This window comes from Vespula pensylvanica, chromosome 4 (assembly GCF_014466175.1).
Source record: "Vespula pensylvanica isolate Volc-1 chromosome 4, ASM1446617v1, whole genome shotgun sequence".
Classification (NCBI taxonomy): Eukaryota; Metazoa; Arthropoda; class Insecta; order Hymenoptera; family Vespidae; genus Vespula; species Vespula pensylvanica.
The window spans coordinates 651,909-673,273 of record NC_057688.1 but is presented as its reverse complement, the minus strand read 5'-3'; the positions used below and the strand labels follow the sequence as shown (position 1 = coordinate 673,273).

Genomic DNA, 21,365 nt, shown 5'->3' with positions numbered 1-21,365 from the left:
TGTAGTGAGTATTATGCACATTGATCAATCAAATTATATCAATGCGAACATGCGTCTGATCGTATATGTGCATGTATGTGTGTATGTGTGTGTGTGTGTATGTATATATACACACGTATGACAACTTGACTTTTACATATTACAGAATTGTTCTAATCAATATTGCAATGCATGAAGTGTCGTAATGTAACAAGACGTCGTTTTTAAGATCTGTAATAAATAATTAATGATATAATCGAATCTAATAAAATTGATATACTTACATACATACATAGAGCTCTTATCAAATTCCTTTTACCGTTCCAAATAATTCCAACGACATAGGAAATAAATTGCCAATAAATAAAGTAGATTTCTTCAAGCTTCTTTGCAAAACCATCATTAAAGAAAATTTTATCTTCGAAGATGTCAGATACCAAGGAATAGTATATCTATATATACACATAAGAGTATTCTTAAACGCTTTTTGCAAAATTTTACTTTATGTCGAATAAAATGTTTGGACGTTAAACTTACGCTTTCTCTAAAATATTGGTACTACAATCTATGAGTTTCTGTCCATAATAAAATATGCCAAACATATAACAAATGATATTAACGATACGTACAAAAGCATTAAGTACACGAACAGAAGCACTAATCAGATTATAATTCTTATTCGGATTCATAGCTTGTAAAATCTACAATATACAAAAAGCGTAATCATTTACAAATATTAACGATATATATATAATTATACATATATATATATAACATATATATTTGTATGTATTTTATATATATATATATATATATATATATATATATATACTCACGTCAGTGCAATTCATAATTAGAGAGATGGCGCCCAAAATCGTCAAGATGAAATAAGAATTTGAGAAACAGGAATTCATATGATCGACGAACCTTCGAGAATTGAAAAATTTTCTTAATAAGTAATCGTTATTGAAAAGAAAAGAAAATTAATATTAAAAAACTATTTCAAATAAATATTTAATTATATAAATATATTATTATTATATATATATATAAAAAATACATACTCAATAGCATTTTGATGCGAATTAATAGCACGAACGATCGAGTTCTCGATTTCAAAACTCTTTCTCGATAACGAAATAGAATTTAAAATACTGTCGTTGAATACTTGCTCGAAACGATATCTAAAAAAGAAAAGAAATAATAGAAATAATTAATAACAAGATATAAAATACGACTAAATAATAATCAAAATATGTAAAAAGATAAAATCGAAAAATTCAAGTCTCCTCGATTTTTACCCAACGATATGAAAAAGACCGCAGGCATGTTGCACGCATATAGTATAAAATGCTTCAGTCGCAATAACAACAATCAGTCCGACGAGAAATATCGTATACATATGTAGTAAAATAGGATAATAATAAACCTCCTCGTCTATGAAATATTCCGCCACAAACGGACATTCCAATCGATGAGATCCGTTTAATGGTAAGAGTACATCGGAAATAAACAAAAAACTCGTCCAAGTCAGGAGTACGATAATCGTAAAGCAGGACAAAACTGATTTAAAAAAATAAATAAATAAATAAACAAACAAACAAAGATTATCAATAAATTCGTAAGACATTTTATCGTCATAATTATAACTACAAATATTAAATTTCATACTTAGACAGATGAACGTAAATTTTTTTCCCTTTTGCGTATATTCTTCCATAATTTCGAGTTCCTTCTCGTCGATCAATAAATTCCAATTACTTTGAATTCGTATAATAAGACACTTTATCTATATGAAACATTGATACGAAAGAATATAACAAAAATTGTCGAAAGAAATCATTCACAAAAATTGTAATATATATAATCACGAAAATTAATTTACGTTTTCAAGTTGTAACATATGAAGACCATACTTCGCAAGATATACCATACAAAGAAACGCATAAGAAGAAACGTTTACGAAAAGATCGAGTGTAGCTTCAGATGTGATGAGTTTAAATATCTAAACAAAAAAAAATATATATATATATAATAAAAAAGCACATAAAGAAAAACGAATGATCATTTATTAAAATGATTAACACACGTCATTAATTCTTATTACTTCTTATCGTGCGAAAATCAAGATATTCTACCTGAACAAGTATAGATGAGATAAGAATGACATAAACAAAAAAACTTTGTATCATTTCTATAACCGAATTTATAAACGATTTTTCAGTCATTGGCCAAGAACCGATAACTAATAAAAGCAATCGATTAATATTATAATAACGATTCACTAAAACGTCCATTTTGTTTAATAATAAGTATGAACGAAGAACGATCTAAAGCGAACGAGAACAAGATACACACTGATGATGTATGTATACGTTGTTTTCCCATCCCACTGTCTTAGGACAATTTTCTTTTCTTTTCTTTCTTTTCTTTCTTTCTTTTTTTTTTTTTTTTTTTTTGGTGTCATATGGCTAATTCCAAATAATATCGCAATATGGCAAATTACGGGAAACTCGATCTAATATTCATACACGATCGCAAATAAGTAAGCTTATTTTCTCCATTTGCAAAAATGGTATGCGTATCGTATAGATATGATTAGACGTAATAATACATATAAACTGGAAACAATAAGAAATTGTTACAAAAACTTCTGGACTGTTTCCCATGAAAACTTTCTCAAACATAACCTTATATACGATACTCAGTTGAATTACATTATTGCGACCAGCTCATTTCGAATTCTTCACTCTGACATATGCTATGTATATAATAAACTTTGGACTTCGTTACTATAAAATCATTTCAAAGTATTTAATTTTTATCAATAATTTGTCGATATCAAAAATATAATAAATATGTTCATATGTATTTTGAAATATTCAACTATTATAAATAACTTTTACGTAAATTATTCTAACGATTGAACTAACGATCGAAGATCCACTTTGATCTATATATAAAGATTTCGAATAAAATTCGATTTAATTCGATAATGAAATGTTTTCGAACGCTGTCCAATAAACGAACGTCAAATTGACTCGTAGCGCCACCATGGGTAACTTTTTTGTATTTCGTACGTAGTGCCATCTGGTAGTTTCAAGAAATAATAAGATATAAAAATGTATCGGTAATGTTAGAATAGTAGCTTTGCAAAAAGAATCTTCCATCTACACTTTCATTTGCTTTGGTCTAAGTTGTATACGATGGCCAATACTCAAAATAAAATTTTAAATCTTTACAGAAATTTAATACGAGAATGTAAAAAATGGAATTCATATAACTTTAGGTAATTAATTATTACTATTATGGCATGAATGTTTTGTATATAACTTTCTTATATTTATTATAAGTCAATGATTTATTTTCAGTTAGTTAACCCCTTATAAAAATGTAGATATTAATGAATAGTTTATTTAATTTTTATTCTACTGAATTAATTTAATATCTAGATGTATTTATATAAAATTATATACGTTTAATTTCTTATTTATTTAAGTTGACATATATATTTAATTGATATATGTATATATATATATATATATGTATATATATATATATTTAAAATTGATCTTAAAAATCTTTTATTTAGTTATTTATCCCCTTAAGTTGATAATATTTTAACCTATATATTTTTCTGTATAGAATGTATGCACTTCGTAAAGTAAGATACGAATTTCAACAAAACAAAACATTACAAGATGAAAAAGAAATCCAACAATGTTTTAAAAAAGGACAAGAAGCATTAGAAATGATTAAACGACAAGTGATAATAGGACACTTGTATGCTACAAGACCATTAATAATTGAAACAACAACTGCATCTAAAAATAAACTTAATAGTAAATTTATATAATGTAATATGTTTAGAAGTATAATAAGTTTGTATACATTGTAAAAATTTAATATTTTTGTTATATATGTTATAGAAATATTTTATGTTGCAAATGATTGTAATACCTAATATTTTTTAAACTAATATATATATATATATGTATGTATGTATGTATACAAGCCACTATAAATCTAATTACACATACATATAGTAGATACATAAAATTGTGCATCATTTATACATCAAGTACATTAATTTCTAAATGTATAATATCTGCGAACAAAATGTTTATTCAATAAATATTATTTAATAGATGATATATTTAGAATTAGTTTTCATGAAATATAATCCTATTTTTAGAAATATAATAAAGCAAAGTATTGTTATCTAATATATTACGCATGTAATATATAAATATGATATATTATCGAATATGTTAAATATATCGTATAAAAAAGATATCATTAATAATTCTAAAATGTATGTTTAACTTAAAAAAATAAAAAATTAATTATGAGATAAGTATTATGTGTGTGTGTGTGTGTGTGTATATATATATATAGTAATTTATATATATGTGTATATATATATACACGTATTATATAATAATAATTTATGTTTTCAACGTTTTCCGATTATTATGAAATAAACAATCACTATGGTAGATTATCTCGTTTTCAAATTTATGTATAATATCGATACGTCACCAAAATCAGCTGTTTCATGATGACAGTCGACTGTTGGATCGCAACGAAATAGTTTTCTCCTTCGATCGAAAGAGATATAATGAATTAATAAAACTTGTATATAAAATAGTGATAAAATTCGAAAATTAAGGAATTATGGCTACGAGAAATTTAACAGAACCTTTTATTTTAATGAGAAATAATGCTCTCCAAAGCAAACATATTTATGCCGAACAGGTATTCGTATATAACCTGTCTCTTAGAATATTACATTTGATTGTTTCGTTAATAATAACAAATATATTATTTCAGAATTTATCGGATAGGACAGCTTTAGTTAGTTCGGATTCTATATCTGCAGATAATGTTGAACTAAGAAATATAAATTTGAGCGATTCAACACCTCCAGTATGGGCAGATGCATTAGAAGAAACACAATATATTCTTAGCAGATTAAGAATAAAAATAGATAGTTTAATGGAATTGCATGCTAAACAATTAACTAGACCAACTCTAGATGATACATCACAGGTAAGTAATTTTTATGAATGAATTTAAGCTATCTCCAATGTTTTTTATTTGCTTTGACTATAATACGCATTGAACTATAAAAGAAATTTATTATAGGAAGAGAGGCAAATGGAACAATTATCTCGTGAAATAGGACGTGCATTTGCCAATGGTTATCGTCAAGTACAAACTATAAAAACAGCTGCAAGACACGAAACAAAACCTGCTCAACGACATCTCGCACTAAATGCTGTGATAGCGCTTTCTTCCGCCTTACAAGATTTGGGAATACGTTACAGATCAGCTCAAAATCATTATTTAACACGTATGATTTTACATTATACTTGTATCAATATAGAAAACCATTATTCTTTGTAATGTTGTACTAATAATTTAATATGGCAATATTTAAATAACAATTTTAGAGATTAAATCAAGGGAAGAAAGAAGTAATCAATTTTTTAGCGAAGATCAATCTTTTTTAAACAATATGGCATCTGCTTCTTGGTTAATGGAATCTAACGATCCTAAAACTAATTACTGGGAAGAAGATGAACAACAACAAGAATCTGTTCTCTTACAATTAGAAGATCCAGAAGAAAGGTTAAAAGTAGCTGTAGAAAGAGAACAACAAATTGGAAGCATAGTCCAAAGTATTGCAGATCTAAAATATATATTTAAGGTAAATGATATTATTATAATATATACCATCTTTTCAACATCTATTTTTGATACATAAAATAGATGGAAGAAGAAACTTGTTAATAGAAATTTATATAGTTTGTGTTCTTATCTTATCCATAATATATTATATATGATCCAAAAGTATAATATATTACGATAATTAAAGTCTTATGATATGTCTTTATCAATATAGCTATCATATAGATAAGACAAATGAAACAATAACACGTATATTGAGATATTATCTAAAATTGTATTTCTATAATATATATGTTTCAAATTTAATTCAAAAATTAATTAATTTTGTTCCGATACAAACAGGATCTGGCAAATATCGTGCAGGACCAAGGAACTATTTTAGATCGGATTGATTACAATATTGAACAGACACAAGTACAAGTATCTGAAGGTTACAAACAATTAAAAAAGGCTGATTCCTATCAAAGAGCTAATAGAAAACTTTATTGCATAGTAGTTTTAGCAGCTATTATTATTTTACTTTGTTTCTTATTTCTCCTATTAAAGACATAAAGTACAGTGTTCACATACGTATGGATCGTCATTAGTCTTCAATAAGTCATTGTTATTTATTAATATGTTTTCCAATTTAAGTGCTTTTATGTAAGAAACATGTAAAAATAGTTAAAACGATACATATTCATAAAAAAAAAATATCCTCCATAGAATTGAAAGAATATTTTTTAACACAATATATATACACCTACATATAACAGTTATTAAAAAATAATGAATCACTGAGAAATAATGCAAACTGTGAATATTGATGATAATGCTTACAATGGCCTTTAAAAAAAAAAATATTAATGTATTTCACATTACATCTATATATTTTAATTCAATATATAAATGTCAGAAATATATGAGAATGACAAATTTTATATGTATAACAAAACTAGAAGTAATGTTCTGGGATTATACTATTTCAACCCTATATATAATTATATTTTTATCTTGAACATTTAAATAATTTTACTATGTTACTGTCATTCCATAAAGTATACAATTAAAAAATATAATAAATATTTATTTATTGTATGTATATTGTATGTACATTACATATGTTGTACAAGTATTCTTATCAAAGATGTTTAAAGAAATAATATTACCATGTATTTGCCCATTATTTAATTATAAAATGCATTTTTAATTAATATGTCGATAAATTTGATTGCAAGTATTTATATTGTATATTCTTAATAGGAACTTTACTAATATTAATAACGAAAGAACTCATATACATTTCTGTTATATATTTCACAAAGTTCACTCGAAGAAGTTCTAAATATTCTCATATAAATGTATGCCGAAATATGTATATATTGTATGTATTTATAGACAAAAATGTTGATATTACAATATATGACGAAAAATATTTCGTTAAATTATCGTATAAATTGTTTATTATTATAAAGTATGAATAAATTGACTATTTCATGCAGCCCTGTCTTTTAATTACAATTTGTTAAAAAAATCAAACGCAATGATCCAAATCATAAACTGATCCAAATATAATAGATTTCTTTCTTAATATAAAACTAAATTAAAAAATTTTATTGCTAATTTCTCTCATACACGTAATATATTTATAACACGTCTCATTACAATGGCATAGGATAATTTGAGAAAAAATGTTTACCCAAAAAGGGAATATAGATTGTCTGACCAAACAAGTAAACTACTGGTACAAAATCCGCAAGAACATTTGCATAGTTATCTTGGCATTAAACGTTATTTACTTGTAGAATGCTATCTACATTTATACAACACTACGTATACAATTATACAAAATCAATGTACACAACCACACAGTGCATATAATACATACATACACTACATTAATATATACAGCGAATGTGTTTAAATGTATATCTCAAGTGCATTTCATACATAGAAATTATTTATATGCTTCATATCTAAAATTTCATTAATATTTTTATCTCTCCATATTTGTAATATCTTACATTTGATTGATAACTCCTTAACAAAGCTGGTGGAGATCTATTTTTTAACCTTTATGTACATATATTTTGTTCACATATAAATTGCAAAATACGTACGCATATATTACATGCATCAGTTCGTACAAAAATGTTAATATTGCAGCGCATTTATGTTTTCTTTGTTATTATCATGAAAAATTTTCATGACAATAAGTATCTTAAAATTAGCAAATGTTCGTAGAACTCGTATATGTGTTGCATAGTCTAAATATAAAAATAAATTTTTAAATATATACAAATTCGTGAAGAATCGTATTATGTAAATGCAGTTATTCGATAAAAAAAAAGAGAAAGACAAAAAAAAAAAAGAAAGAAAAAAACAGTGGTAGAATTCTAGCGAAAAATTAAATAAGTACATTTCGTTAAGTTGATGATGGATAAGAAAAAAAGATATTAGACTTGTATCTCACATAGAAGTACTTAGAATATGTGCAAGAATACCAAATGCACCGCCCAGAATGAAACGAACAAAATTATCACCCACTAAAGGCCCCAAGGCATAAAGTCCCTTTTTAGGTGCTTGCAAAACTTCATACGTAATATCGTCGACTTCGATAGGATTTGATTTACAGTCGATGGATTTATCCGATATTTTTCCAAATCCTATACCGTTGTTTTGCAGATACGATAAATCTGGCTTGTACCCTACAAAGGAACATTATCATTAGTTCGTTAATAAAAAAGATTACAAATAGAGTATAGATATCCTGGCGCACATGTTGGTTTATTTAAATATAGATTACTAATACTCGATCCACACATACATAATAAAATCGATATAAAAACGTAACTTACCTATGAGTATCGCTACTATGGAAACTCGGAATTTTTCCAATTGTCCATTAGGGGTACAAAGAGTAACTGTATGCTTATTACGTTGATTGCTATTACGGTCATCATTGTTAATATTAAGATCCACGAGAGTATATCCCGGCAATGATTTGTAAAGAGGATAATTCGTACCGCCATCTGCCATCATCTCATAAACTTTGTGATATTCCGGATAAACAGAACTTGGAAGCCACTGTAATTTATCGAAGGTATTTGTTTTTATTTTATCGCTCGATTCTTTGTTCCAATCATTAGATGCATCACGAAATACATGTAACACCGGAATCCCTCGAAATCGTGCAGCCATAATAGCATCGGCTGCACTTAATCCAGCACCTATCACTAGTACAGGATCCAATAATCCGTCTAATGCGACCTCACCTATGATAAAACGCATTTTTTAAACGCAAACGTACAATCGATATTTATATGCAAAGGAGAGAAGAAAACAAAAGATAGAGAAAACTGAGCGAATTGAACGAAAACAAACAATGTAATCACCTACCGTATTCGCTTAGAAATTGATCTAGCCGTGATTCTAGATCATTAAGATCATGAATCACCCAGGAGGATTGCGATCTTTCTCCAGGTATTCCCAAATGATTGGATAAATCTGTAGTACCAGTGGCAAGAACTACCCTTCGACATCTATATTCAAAGCGTTTACCAGTCTTATTCTCATATCCTTCAACGATCCATTCAAAATCTTTGTTGGCACCAATATCGATCGGTCGTACCGAAGTCACAGTGGTCCCACATCGGAAATATTTGTCCAACCCTTGTTCGTTAACGTAATCTCTGTAATAAGCAGCAACGGTACCTACTGGTACACGGCTGGCAGGTTTACATGCACTTATTTTCTCTCTTGGAGAATGAGAACACGGATCGCCGTTTGCCAAGGTTGATTTTTGTACTTGTTCAGTCTCTACCAATTTTTCCCATTGCCTTAAATCTAATCCAGGTAACGACATCCATCGACTTAAGCTGATCGTTAACACGTTCGGATCCATGAACTGTAAATAGATAAATCATTCGTTAAAAATCGTCGATTAATTTTAAACGATTCTTAAATGAAAACTAATCTATCGAATGGATACATTTTTAAATACCTGCCAAGCTCCACCAGGCTGACCTTTACCAAGAACTACGTGATCGATGATCTTGTGCTCCGAATGTTGATCTTTAGACTTCCAATGCAAAAGCGAAGGCACATCGAGACCGGCATCGACGCATGGATTCTGCAGTTGGTCCATAAGTAAAGACAAAGGTCGACCACCGCTCCTGCCCTCGAGACCGGACGACAACGTTTCCAATTTCCATCGTGAACTGTGAGCTAAGTCTCTACTTCGTGTTAAACCGTCGTTAGCAACGTTACATTGCCGTCGAGAGCACGTATCTTCGTCTAACTTATTCCGCGTCGTCTCGTCACTCTCATCAACATCTTCATCGTTGGTAAACGGTTTCGTTGTAAAATGGAGACGCGCCGTCAGCATGTCATCAACTGGATGAGGCTCGCCGGTATAATAAGGCCAATTACCAGCGAGCATATACGACAAAGAAATACCGCTTGGTCCATTTCCTACAAAATACATATATGATCCCGATATAATCAAACAGAATGTCTAATATTTCATTCAAAAGAGATCCCCTAAACGAAATATCATGTATCAGTTTAATATTCAATATTTACACTAGTCTTACCGTTTGATTCTCTACGAAGTATAGTCAAGGTAATTTAGAGATGACTAAATGTCCTCTAATCGTCATAATTCGTCGAGATAAATTATTTTTTATCAAGAAACATTTTCGTTAGATCCTTACCTACGATGACTATGTCCTTGTAGACGACGTCGTTATCATCGTCATCGCAATTATTTTGCATTCTTTCTCTCGGCGTTCGAAACGAATGGGATGGCCGTAAAAAAAATGAATGTCAGTACTGCGGTTTAGATCGTAATCTGAAATGTAATAACTCCATGTTAGAAACGTCATTATGAAATGTTAGAGATATAATTGCTACGAACGTTCTTCCTATCAACCGAGATAATAATTAAATTGGTAATGAAAAAGAAAGAAAGGGAGCGAAAAGAGACAGAAAGAGAGACAGAGAGAAGAAGACAATGAATTAAAGTTACGAGAATTGTTGCTTGTGATTTTGCTTAATCATTCCATGATGATGCCCACAATGAGGAATGATTGCAATGACGCAACGAGCGTCGCCGTCCATAATTAACGCGCTCGTTAGACAAAAATATATGTTAGAGAGACTTGTCACGAATACATTGTGAGACATAAATCGCTTCTATCATGTAACGTTTTGTTGTTGTTGTTGTTTTTTTTTTCTTTTTTTTTTCGTATTTTTTTAGTCTCTCTTTCATACATTTTTCTCCTATAAAATTCCAAAGCTTATGTAGCCGGTAATTTTCCATACTTATTGTTAGACGGAGGGAATATTTTACAAGAATAAGAGCTTATCACAATGTAGAGATAAGAAAAGAAAAAAAATAATTAAAAAATTAAATATTCCATTCATATTTTATACTAATACTTATATGAATACGATATTATTATTATTATTATTAATATTATTATTATTATTATTATTGTTATTATTATTATTATTATTATTATTATTTTATTGTTTCTTCATTTTATCAACCACAACGCTTCCATTCTCCGTCTAACAGTAAAAATTTACAGTGAGAGTGACAACCTTCCACTAGAAACAACCTTTACCGGTTTATTCTATTTCCTAAGCTTCTAATACGATTCGATCGCATGAGATTACGACGACATTGATCGATTTGACCTTTCAACATCGACGAAGTCACACCTTTCGATCTGAAAAAGAAAGGAAGACCAAAAAAAATATATAATCAATCTGTGTGATCGATTTACATATATATATATATATATATATATATATATATATATATATTTACGTATATAATTTCTAAACGATAAGAGCAAAGTTGTAAATATAAAACTTCGGTCATTGATCCCTAACAATGGTTTCGTTTGAATAATCATTAATTTTGTAAAAAGAAGAAAGAATAGAAGAGAATGGATGACCCAAAAGTATTTTTTATGCGACGTAAGAAGAAAAAAAAAAATTCGTTCGAGTAACTAAAAACGTAGCAAAAATTCAAGACGTTTCTAAACTATGTCCCAATATTTGAATAATTTTTATTAAGAAAAACTTCTCGAATTTCTTGATTCTATGCGATTTCGTTCGGGGTCGGCTGGGTCATGGCTCGCTCGATATATCGACGTCGAGTAAGATTTTTTACGCAACAAAGACAGAACGAAAAGAAAGACGTTTGATGAATACAGTTTCAATAGGAAATAAATCGGTCATTTTTTAAACGAGTTAATCGATGCTTTCTTTTTATCTCTCTTGATAGCAAGTAAACGATCAAGATGAACTTATTTATTTTTCTATAATATTTCATAATAGTTTTTCTATAATGGAATACCTTTATATTCTTTTCTTTATTTTCAAAAAAATAATTAACATTCTTCACCTACATCACTATTTTAACAATTTCGTTATCCTTTTATTACGATGAAAAACATAAATTGCCACAGGATATATTACATCCGCTTTTTTTTTTTTACAAAAGCTTTCCGGTTTTCATAGAGCGAGATGTGAATTTAATTTACTTTTCTACCTCCTTTTTAATTAATTGTTCAGTTTATACAATGAACAAAAAGAAAGAGAAAAAGTTACTTCATTCTTTTAACGTTATCGAACCGACCTTTAAATAAATCATCGTTTATGAAAGTTTCAGGCAAATAGAACGGATATACGTTCCGACGTGATTAATTGACTCGAAATAAACGCGTTACGGGTGATTCGATTAACGAAGGAGAAAAAGACCGGAGATTTCTATGCAAGGTACACGGTCGTTCCTCTGATAAATTTACATAGCCAAGGCTTACGAAGCTTACTCGATTCAAGGTAGAGAGTTTTCGTTCGAAAGATTAACTACGACAAGTTCGTATAAATTAACATAACATTGGATTCATGTTACTTGTGTTTATTGCATATAACGTATAATTCGCACGTACTAAGTGACGAATTGACCCTTCGAACAATTACGTCAGCTTAGTTCGCCTGTTTTAAACAGCAAAGAACAAATACTGATTATGAATTTTGCGTCAAAGTAAACTTGATATATATCGTGAACTTACATCTGATATCTATTTATATTTAACCAAGTATATTGCTAATTCCTTTTTATACATAGGAATATTGTTTCTAGTGTTATGACATTGTGAAAATTCATTAATAAAAGAGTTATGAAAATTTATTGAGTAATATTATTGTCTGTACGACTTTGAATATTTTAAATAATTATCTGGCCAGTTGTTTTTTCTTTTTTTTTTTTTCATACATAGGAATATCGTTTCTTATTTTATGATAATATAAAAATTGTTTTATAAAAGAATTATGAAAATTTATTGATATTTTATTGACATTATTGTATATCGCATATATCATGCAACTCCCATGTACGAAGTAACGGATTAATCCTTCGAACTTTTATAAACACAGATACGTATTTACGTCAGCTTAGTTATCCTGTTTCAATAATAAAAAATAAATACTGATAACTTGAATTTTGCGTCGAAATAATATTACCCTGAACTTAACTCTGATCTCACTTTATATTTTATCGTTTTAATTTGATCAATCACTTGTTATAAATAGAAATATTCTAATTCCATAACAGTGTAAAAATTAGTTAATAAGAAAATTATGAAAATTTACTGAGTTTAAGCAATATCGCCACGTACCAAATGAGTTTTTTGAACATATATATATATATATATTTATACATAATTATATCAGTTTAGTTGGCTGTTTCAATAACAAAAAACATATATTGATTAGGAGTTTACGTTGAGATAATACCACAGAGAACTTACGTCTGATCTATCTTTACATTTTAATAACTATTCCATCAATTGTTTATTATACATAGAAATATTATTATTCTATAATATCGTGAAAGTTAGTTAATACAAGAATTATGAAAATTTACTGAGATTAAGTATCGTTTAAGTATATCGCATACATCGTTTACCTCCCACGTACGTAATGACGGATTAATCCTTCCAACATTTATAAATGCAAATACGTATTTACGTCAGCTTGTCTGGTCTGTTTCAATAACAAAAAACAAATACTGATTACGATTTTCCTTCAAGGTAATACTATCGCGAACTTAACGTTTGATCTCTCTTCATATCTTAATAATTATTTGACCAATTGCTCGTCATACATAGGCAATTCGTTTGCAATTCTATAACATCGCGAAAATTTGTTAGTAAAGTATTATGAAAATTTATCGAGTTTAAATATCATATATATCGCATATATCGAGCTTCTCGCACGCTCTAAGTGATGAATTAACCCTTCGAACATTTATTAATACGAACGAAGATACGTATTTACGTCAGCTTAGTTGGCCTGTTTTAATACCAAAGAGTAAATACTGATTACGAATTTCGCGTCAAAGTAATATTACCATGAACTTACGTCTGGTCTCTCTTCGTATTTAAATGACTATTTTAGCAGTTGCTTGTTATATATAGGAATATCGATTTTAGTTTCATAATATTGTAGAAATTAGTTAATAACAGAGTTATGAAAGTTTATTGAGTAATATTATTTGTGAACCTACGTCTGTACTCTTTTTATATTTTAATAATTATTTGCTAAAAGAATTATAAAAATTTAGCGATTTTAAGTGCCGCGTATATGGTAACTCGCACGCTTTAACAATAAGTGACAAATTAACCCTTCGAACAGTTGTGGACGTAGATATGTATTTACGTCAGCTTGGTTGACTTGTTTGAATAATAGAAAACAAATACCGATTACGAATTTTATTCAAAGTAATATTACGGTGAACTTATGTCTGGTCTCTCTTCATATTTTAATAAATATTCGATCAATTGCTTGTTATACATAAATAGAAATATTTATTTCTAATCCTATCGACTCTTGTGAAAGTTAATTAGTAAAAGAATTATATAGAAATTTTAAATAAATATTAAATTTCAAAAACAAGTTCAAATAAAAAGAAAAATAAATACTGATTACGAATTTTGCGTCAAAGTAATATTACCGTGAATTTATGTCTGGTCTCTCTTCATATTTTAATAAATATTTGATCAATTGCTCGTTGTATATAGAAATATTTGTTTCTAATTTTCTTGACTCTCGTGCAAGTTAATTAGTAAAAAGATTATATGGAAATTCATTAATCTTAAATAAATATTAAATTCAACACGCTTAAATAACGTGCCAAGAAATATGAAGCAATCTTATGTAACGTTCGAACTGACCAATTTTCATAGATAAAAAGAAGGAACACGAAGGAGACAAGAAAGGAGGAGATCGATGAAGCGAATAAACGTATAGAACGGAGACTTCTGAAGTGTCTCTGCGATATTATGATGCACGGTTGAATGTAAAGACTATTGCTGGATACCCTCGTTCCTCACGATCCTAAAATAAAAATAGCAACGTTCCTGTAGACGATAATATTTTAATCGAAATCTATCTTTTCCCTCGAACGATCTACTCATTTTCTATCCGTTCTTTTTTTCGTCTCTTTTTAACAAATGTTTCACATGTTAATATCTGACCACTTTAAGTTAAACCACTTAAATCACTTCCTTATTATCATCCTAATTAATAATTCTAATAATTTGCATTTTATTTTCTTCGATAAATTACACCTTGTAGATCGCGACGAAAACTGTTCGGCGATAAGTGAAAAATTGCCACTGGAAGTAGCATTTTATATGAGCGAAAGATAGTCATGCGTGGTTACTTTAACATAACCGGTCAATCCAGTATTACCAGATATACCCAAAATCATCCAATGGCAATTCGACTTTAAAATGTCTTATATCTCGTTTTATCGTTAGACCTTAGTCAGATTCGACGAACATTATCTTTTGTTCTCTTTTTCACTCTTTTCTCTCTTCTCTCTTTGACTCTTTTTTTTTTTTTTTTATATTTTTAAAAGAATAGTTAACTTTCGATAATAGTAACGTTTGGAATAACTTTAGATAAATATTACGGTTCTAACAATTGCAACTCATATTAACATGGTTTACATTCTTTTATCTAGAACGTACGGGCAACAATCGACCTTACTTTCATCGAAGTCGAACTTGTTGCATGACTCGATTATAAAATAAAATGTTCTCTTCTTCTTTAAAGTACACAACTCCATTGTTAATTCAAATGAATGAATGAATGAATAGGTATTGTTTAGAAACAATCTATTAAAACATATCGATCTATACATATAACAGTACCGTAGTTATATTTTCTATTTATCGAATAGCTTTTTTTTTATAAGGGAAAAATATATATATATATATATAATCGACATTCATCATCATCAATCACAATGCTATTCGATATGAAGCATTTAAGCATTTGAAAAGTTCGACGAAGCACTATAAGCCGTCCTTACTGTACTGTCTGGTATGCGATTATTAAAAGGCTCCAAGAGCATCATCATCCCATGCATAGTTGGTTGTGCGCATAAAATGCTCTGAACCGAAGACGTAGATACGTTTGTCTCTAAGTATACGTACATACTTGGAAGATTCGAGAAACCGGAATGGATCGTGAACGAGGTGATCTAATATTTTCAATTGCACCATTACGTAGAATAAGATATATAAACATCGAATTGCGATCGTGCTAAATCATTCTCGGATAAATAATTTCAATTAAGACGAATAATATAAATACACGCAATGCAAACAATAGAATCGATCGTAGAACGACGCGTGAATAAAGCGTTTTATCGACCTTGTCCTTTATATGACATCAATATTTCAAACCATCAAGAAACATTATATTCTACGATTTCTAACGCGAACTAATGCACGAGACCTTCCTATTAGACTTCCATTATTTTTAAATTGTCATTATCTATATTAGAAAAATGTATACATTCCGCGAATGACCTTTAGATAATCTAATCGACTAAACGAGTAGTCTCCGACTAGTTCGAGATATTTGTTCGCGAATAAATCCAATTTTTCCTTTTTCTTTTTTTTTTTTTTTTTCATTTTCCAATATTTTAACTTCTCGTACGACACGAAATATTGCCTTGCAAAGTTTTACGAAACGATTTATTAACATCGACGAAATGTTGCCATCGAAAGAAATCTATCAAAATGATTCACGATCGAAAATTTATGATATTACCGATAAAAACCAATATGTAGCGACTGTCGACTGTAAAATATGTAAATAAAAGTTCCCACGAGGAAAATAATGCGTCCGTGGAGAATCGATAATAATCATTCGCGATTCGCGACCTACTGAGACCTCGCCATCTATCACGAAACCCATGCGAATTTAAAAAAAAAAAGGAGGAAAATAAAAAAAAAAGGAAGATAAAAATAGAAGAACGAAAGAAACCATTAAAAAAAGAAGGAGAAAAATAAAAAAAAAAAAGGAGATAAAAATATAAAAACGAAAGAAAAACACGTTTTATTCTTAAATAGAATCGAATTAAATATTCAAAAATGTCCGAGCTTCGTTTTCCTCGATAATATATAAAATATGCGTAAGAATAGGCAACACATGTCATGCTCGAATTGACGTAACTTAATAAAGATAATTAATGTGTTAAAACTAAGCGAGAAAAACAAATATTAATAAAAATACTTACGAATTAATAATATGGAATTAAATAATAATCAATTCGTCGATGTGTTATGTACGTTGAAATGGAATGCACTTAAAAAAAAAAAAAAGAGAAAAAAAGAAAAAGAATGGAAAGAATGCAACACTGAACGAATTGAATTCCTCGAACTTCATTAGCTACAAACGACTCGAAACAAATTTGATTCGGCGAAGCAACAAATAAGTATAAGATGAGGAAAAATAAAAGTAAATACGGACCGATTAAAAGAGGAAGGTTTAAAGAATATGGATAGTTTTACACGATTACAAAAAGAGCAAAAGCATGAGCTTATTATCTTCGAAACATACATACATATACGAAATTAAAAGGAAAAAAGAAAAAAAAAAATAGGAAACACGTGCTCGTCGACGAATCGAAGCCGCGATAGGTCTTCCCGCTTCGACGATCGGCGTCGTACTGATCGTTCTCTTTCTCTTTCTTTCGTTATATTATGATTCGTCCGTCCATCTCTGACTCGGTTTGCTTGGTAAAAAGTACGCGTGATTCAAGCGCGACCGCTCGACGGAAACGGATGCACGCGGAGAATGCGATCGAAGGTCGAGGCAACCCTCCTCCTCCTCCTCCTCCTCCTCCTCCTCCTTCCTCTCCTCCACCATCTTCATCTACTTTTTATTTTTCCTTTTCTATCCTTCCTTTCTTCCTTCCTCCTTTCCTTTCCTTTTTATTTCTTTTTAACATTATTTTCTCTCTTTAACCCTTCACTCCTTCTACTTTCTCCACCTCTTTCAATTTAACGATAACATGATATCTTTCAATAATATATCGTAATATAAACTACGTGCTTAAATCATCGCGATAAGATAATCTTCTTTAAGATCGATCTAAAGGTTTACGCTTTTGAGTTTTAGGTTAGAATTACTTTGGATTTTTATAATTCGCGCATATTATTCCTACCAATCAGCATGGCCGACTGAAATACTCAGTCGGGTCACGTGACCGCTCTGCTCTGCGCGCGCTTTCTCAGTCTCTCTTTTCCTTTTTCTTTAGAATCCTCACTAGTGTAAGGTGTTACATGATGCAATGCAATCGTTCAAAAATTGCAAGTATCTATTATAAGCCTTTCTTTCGATAAGAACGAAGAAAATGCGCATAGTTCGTCGTCCTTATGCAAGTTAGGAAAAAACAAATGACAATAAAAAAAGAAGGAAAGAAAACACAACAGCAGATTAAAAATTTAATATCTCATGCAATCGAGATAAGAAAAGTCTTAACTTGGAGAATGACTAAGGTGAATTTCGAGTTCGCATTCGTATACGTATTTACTTATTTTTCATACGTAAAAACGTTATCTTGATGGTTACGTAAGAGTCGACGTCATTCTTTTTAATATATCAAATCATCGTGCAGAAATCAAATTTCCCGCCAAATCTATCAACGCTCGATTTTCACACGGTTTACACGATATCGTATTACATATTTATCTTCGTAGAAAATTATACTCCTATCTTTACGTCTTTAAGAAAATATTGCGAAATCTGGCACAAGTAACAAAGTTACGTTTACGATTTAACCTAAATTCTTGTTCTATTTTAAGTAAGACACTTATTATACTAATCTTTTTATTAACCCAAACTATATATCAATTTCAATGAAATATCTTCGTTGTATATTTTTATAAATAGATTATTTCAAGAATAAGGAATTCTTTGTATCGTGGTCTATTCGCTTATCGGAATTTTCTTAAGCTAGCATTTATCTGAAAAAAAAAAAATTGATAAAAAGAAAAAAAAAAAGAACTGAAATTATCTCGATAAAGTCAAGGATTTCTTTTTCTTACTTGAAAAGATAAAAAAAGAAAAGGAGGAAAACAAAAAAGAACTTTATTCTAACCTATCTATTTATCTCGTAAATTAAATCTCTCATTCGGTTCTTTCGAATACATAGAAAAAGAAAAGAAAATGATCAGAAACGACAAAAATGAGAGATAAAAAAGAAAAAGAAATCGATACGCATCGTTAACTAAGACAACTTCTTGTAAATTACAAAATCAACTTTGTAAAAACAAAAAGAAAGAAAGGAAAACCAGTTTTTCCTTTTTACTTATTTATTTTTTGTTTTTTTTTTTCTTTTTTCTTTTTTTTTTTCTTTTTAATTCAATGAGTCAGAACTCTCAGTCGACAGAACACATGGAAAACTTTAACAATAAGAACGATGTCAATAACCTCTACTAACGTTTGATACGTTAAAAAATACAAATGTAAGATCGATGATAAAATATCGTAGGGATTACGTAATTCAAGATCAATTTGGTAGTGGCGCCGGATGTAACTAAAAATAGAACGAACATGTCGAGACGCGATAGATAGATACTTAGATATTACGTCGGCTGTTTAAATTTACATTTTCGAATAAAATTAAGGAAATACGTAACCTAAGAATGAATCATTTTCCTCGTCAAAATTAATTGAACAAAATCATTTGAACAAAATCATTTTTGTATCATTTAAAATTTGCACAATATTCATTTAGCAGAATAAAATCGTATCGATAAAAAAAGAAAAAAAAAGAAAAAAAAAGGAAAGAAAGAAAGAAAGAAAAAAACACAGAAAAAAAATATATATATATACATACATACATACACACGTATATAAAAAGATTTAAAATTATAATGGTGCGCGCCATCAACACATACGTACACCATTTTGTATAAGTACTTGCGTCACGTACTTGACCTTTCGCAAAAAAAAAAAAAAAAAAACGAAAAAAAAAAAAGAAATCGAAGAGAAACCCTTTTTGCAAAGGAACGAGTCGCCACGCACGTGCTACGAATGAATACCGATTTGGGTTCGAAAAATACGAATGATAAAAGCGATTTCTTTACCTGCAGAAATTCCTTCGTCGTGCCGAAGCACTGCAACGAATAAATTTAATCCGGATTGCAGGAAGGAGCTCTAATCCGACGGAAGGAGCTCCGTCCTAACGTGCCTTCGATATTTTCGGAGGATTCATCGATTCTCCATTGGTAGAAAACACCTTCGGGTATCATCGTTGAATCGTCTTATTAATCTTAACGAGAAAGTCGGCAACTTCCTTGTACTAGTTCGTGCACAAATAAACGCGAAATTAATGACTTCCTGTTTGACTACTACTTTTACTATTACTATTATTTATAGTTAGAGAAATTTCTATTCTTTCTACCTTTCTTTCCTTCCTTCTTTTCCTTCTTCACAAGATTAAATCGTAGTAACGTTCTCCTTTAAAACAATTAATCACGATTAAGCTCCGTGAAAAAAATACGTACTACTTCGAGAAAAAAAAAAAAGACCACTCAAAGGTCGAAAACAATGAGGCTTTGTACTTTACGAAACTCATCGATTTCTATACTGCTATGTAAGTTAGGTTAGGTTTTCCTTGCTACGTCGCTTGCGCGGAACACTATCGAGAAATACGGAACGATAGTCGACTTCATGAGAGTATTAGTCGTCTTTTCTCTTATCATAACCTGTTTGGCGCGTTCTATCGAGATTTAGGATGAATTACTTAGCCCTTAGAAGATCGAACTTTCTTTAGTATCTGAAGGCTTATACTTCGTTTTAAAACGGGGTTGTTCTTTGTCGATAAAACAGAAATATTTATATCTTAATCATCGGTAAGGAAGATTACTATTTATTTTCTTGTTTTCTCCATAAAAGAAAAAAAAATGAAAAACGTTTGTCATCGATGGGAATAGATTACTTTTAACAAACATCTTTTGTCGAAGTTTTTGAAAACATCAAAAATCTTTTCTGTTGTTGTGTCTGTGTGTGTATATGTGTATCACGATGCGTCAAGTCCTTCGAAGCAATTTACAAAGTCAATATGAAAAGATCTAATTCGAGCTCAACGAGAAATTTCCATATTTCATTGGATCTGATTAATATCGCCTACGATTACTGTTAAATTGCTCGACTTCTTATTCTCGTAATATCGCTTTAAATTGCTCCTTACAAAAATTGTCTCTTACCTTTATCTATTTATCTTCATAAATAAACAATCCTTTGTCTTTAATATTTATATATACGTATCCTTCGATCTGAAGATTCGTCGACTCGTTCAAAATTATGACCTCGATTATCGAATTCGAATT

General features: G+C 29.5%; 4 protein-coding genes across 14 annotated transcripts; 2 read left to right on the top strand and 2 right to left on the bottom strand.

The window, feature by feature from the left end:
* LOC122628566 (odorant receptor Or2-like) lies at window positions 1-2,381 on the bottom strand. The gene is made up of 9 exons (XM_043810975.1): window positions 2,118-2,381; window positions 1,865-1,984; window positions 1,651-1,768; window positions 1,281-1,542; window positions 1,044-1,163; window positions 816-906; window positions 517-680; window positions 299-431; window positions 1-210 (listed from the first exon to the last, which is right to left on the bottom strand). Exons 1-9 carry the CDS (start codon window positions 2,274-2,276, stop codon window positions 157-159), a joined length of 1,221 nt encoding a protein of 406 aa, XP_043666910.1. The 5' UTR covers window positions 2,277-2,381; the 3' UTR covers window positions 1-156.
* A 734-nt stretch (window positions 2,382-3,115) lies between these two features.
* LOC122628347 (protein bcn92) lies at window positions 3,116-4,133 on the top strand. The gene is made up of 2 exons (XM_043810565.1): window positions 3,116-3,268; window positions 3,625-4,133. The coding sequence occupies exons 1-2, from the start codon at window positions 3,186-3,188 to the stop codon at window positions 3,833-3,835; spliced, it is 294 nt and encodes a 97-aa protein (XP_043666500.1). The 5' UTR covers window positions 3,116-3,185; the 3' UTR covers window positions 3,836-4,133.
* Window positions 4,134-4,461: 328 nt separating this feature from the next.
* LOC122628864 (syntaxin-16) lies at window positions 4,462-7,153 on the top strand. The gene is made up of 5 exons (XM_043811646.1): window positions 4,462-4,737; window positions 4,813-5,031; window positions 5,128-5,335; window positions 5,436-5,692; window positions 6,016-7,153. Exons 1-5 carry the CDS (start codon window positions 4,657-4,659, stop codon window positions 6,223-6,225), a joined length of 975 nt encoding a protein of 324 aa, XP_043667581.1. The 5' UTR covers window positions 4,462-4,656; the 3' UTR covers window positions 6,226-7,153.
* LOC122628862 (oxidative stress-induced growth inhibitor 1-like) lies at window positions 6,129-20,765 on the bottom strand. 11 transcript variants are annotated; one of them, XM_043811637.1, is made up of 9 exons: window positions 20,438-20,765; window positions 20,121-20,335; window positions 11,277-11,387; window positions 10,368-10,504; window positions 9,644-10,125; window positions 9,052-9,559; window positions 8,511-8,927; window positions 8,036-8,360; window positions 6,129-8,001 (listed from the first exon to the last, which is right to left on the bottom strand). In XM_043811637.1, the coding sequence occupies exons 4-8, from the start codon at window positions 10,426-10,428 to the stop codon at window positions 8,122-8,124; spliced, it is 1,707 nt and encodes a 568-aa protein (XP_043667572.1). In that variant the 5' UTR covers window positions 10,429-10,504; window positions 11,277-11,387; window positions 20,121-20,335; window positions 20,438-20,765; the 3' UTR covers window positions 6,129-8,001; window positions 8,036-8,121. The 11 variants fall into 11 exon arrangements, with proteins under 11 accessions (XP_043667572.1, XP_043667566.1, XP_043667576.1 ...); XM_043811631.1 differs by having other exon boundaries at window positions 11,283-11,387; window positions 20,438-20,764; XM_043811641.1 differs by having other exon boundaries at window positions 9,656-10,125; window positions 11,283-11,387; window positions 20,438-20,749.
* Between the last annotated feature and the right edge of the window lie 600 nt (window positions 20,766-21,365).

Excerpts from the sequence above, each read along its gene's own strand:
- LOC122628862 (XM_043811637.1), bottom strand. The coding sequence starts at position 10,428 with ATGCAAAATAATTGCGATGACGATGATAACGACGTCGTCTACAAGGAC. Across the intron at positions 9,560-9,643 it reads CTTGGCAGGTATTTAAAAAT|TTCATGGATCCGAACGTGTT; the intron begins GTATCCATTCGA and ends ATCTATTTACAG. Across the intron at positions 8,361-8,510 it reads CATAGTAGCGATACTCATAG|GGTACAAGCCAGATTTATCG; the intron begins GTAAGTTACGTT and ends GTTCCTTTGTAG.
- LOC122628566 (XM_043810975.1), bottom strand. The coding sequence starts at position 2,276 with ATGGACGTTTTAGTGAATCGTTATTATAATATTAATCGATTGCTTTTA. Across the intron at positions 1,769-1,864 it reads ATATGTTACAACTTGAAAAC|ATAAAGTGTCTTATTATACG; the intron begins GTAAATTAATTT and ends TGTTTCATATAG. Across the intron at positions 681-815 it reads TAATTATGAATTGCACTGAC|ATTTTACAAGCTATGAATCC; the intron begins GTGAGTATATAT and ends TGTATATTGTAG.
- LOC122628347 (XM_043810565.1), top strand. The coding sequence starts at position 3,186 with ATGGCCAATACTCAAAATAAAATTTTAAATCTTTACAGAAATTTAATA. Across the intron at positions 3,269-3,624 it reads TGGAATTCATATAACTTTAG|AATGTATGCACTTCGTAAAG; the intron begins GTAATTAATTAT and ends TTTTCTGTATAG.
- LOC122628864 (XM_043811646.1), top strand. The coding sequence starts at position 4,657 with ATGGCTACGAGAAATTTAACAGAACCTTTTATTTTAATGAGAAATAAT. Across the intron at positions 5,032-5,127 it reads CTCTAGATGATACATCACAG|GAAGAGAGGCAAATGGAACA; the intron begins GTAAGTAATTTT and ends AATTTATTATAG. Across the intron at positions 5,693-6,015 it reads ATCTAAAATATATATTTAAG|GATCTGGCAAATATCGTGCA; the intron begins GTAAATGATATT and ends CGATACAAACAG.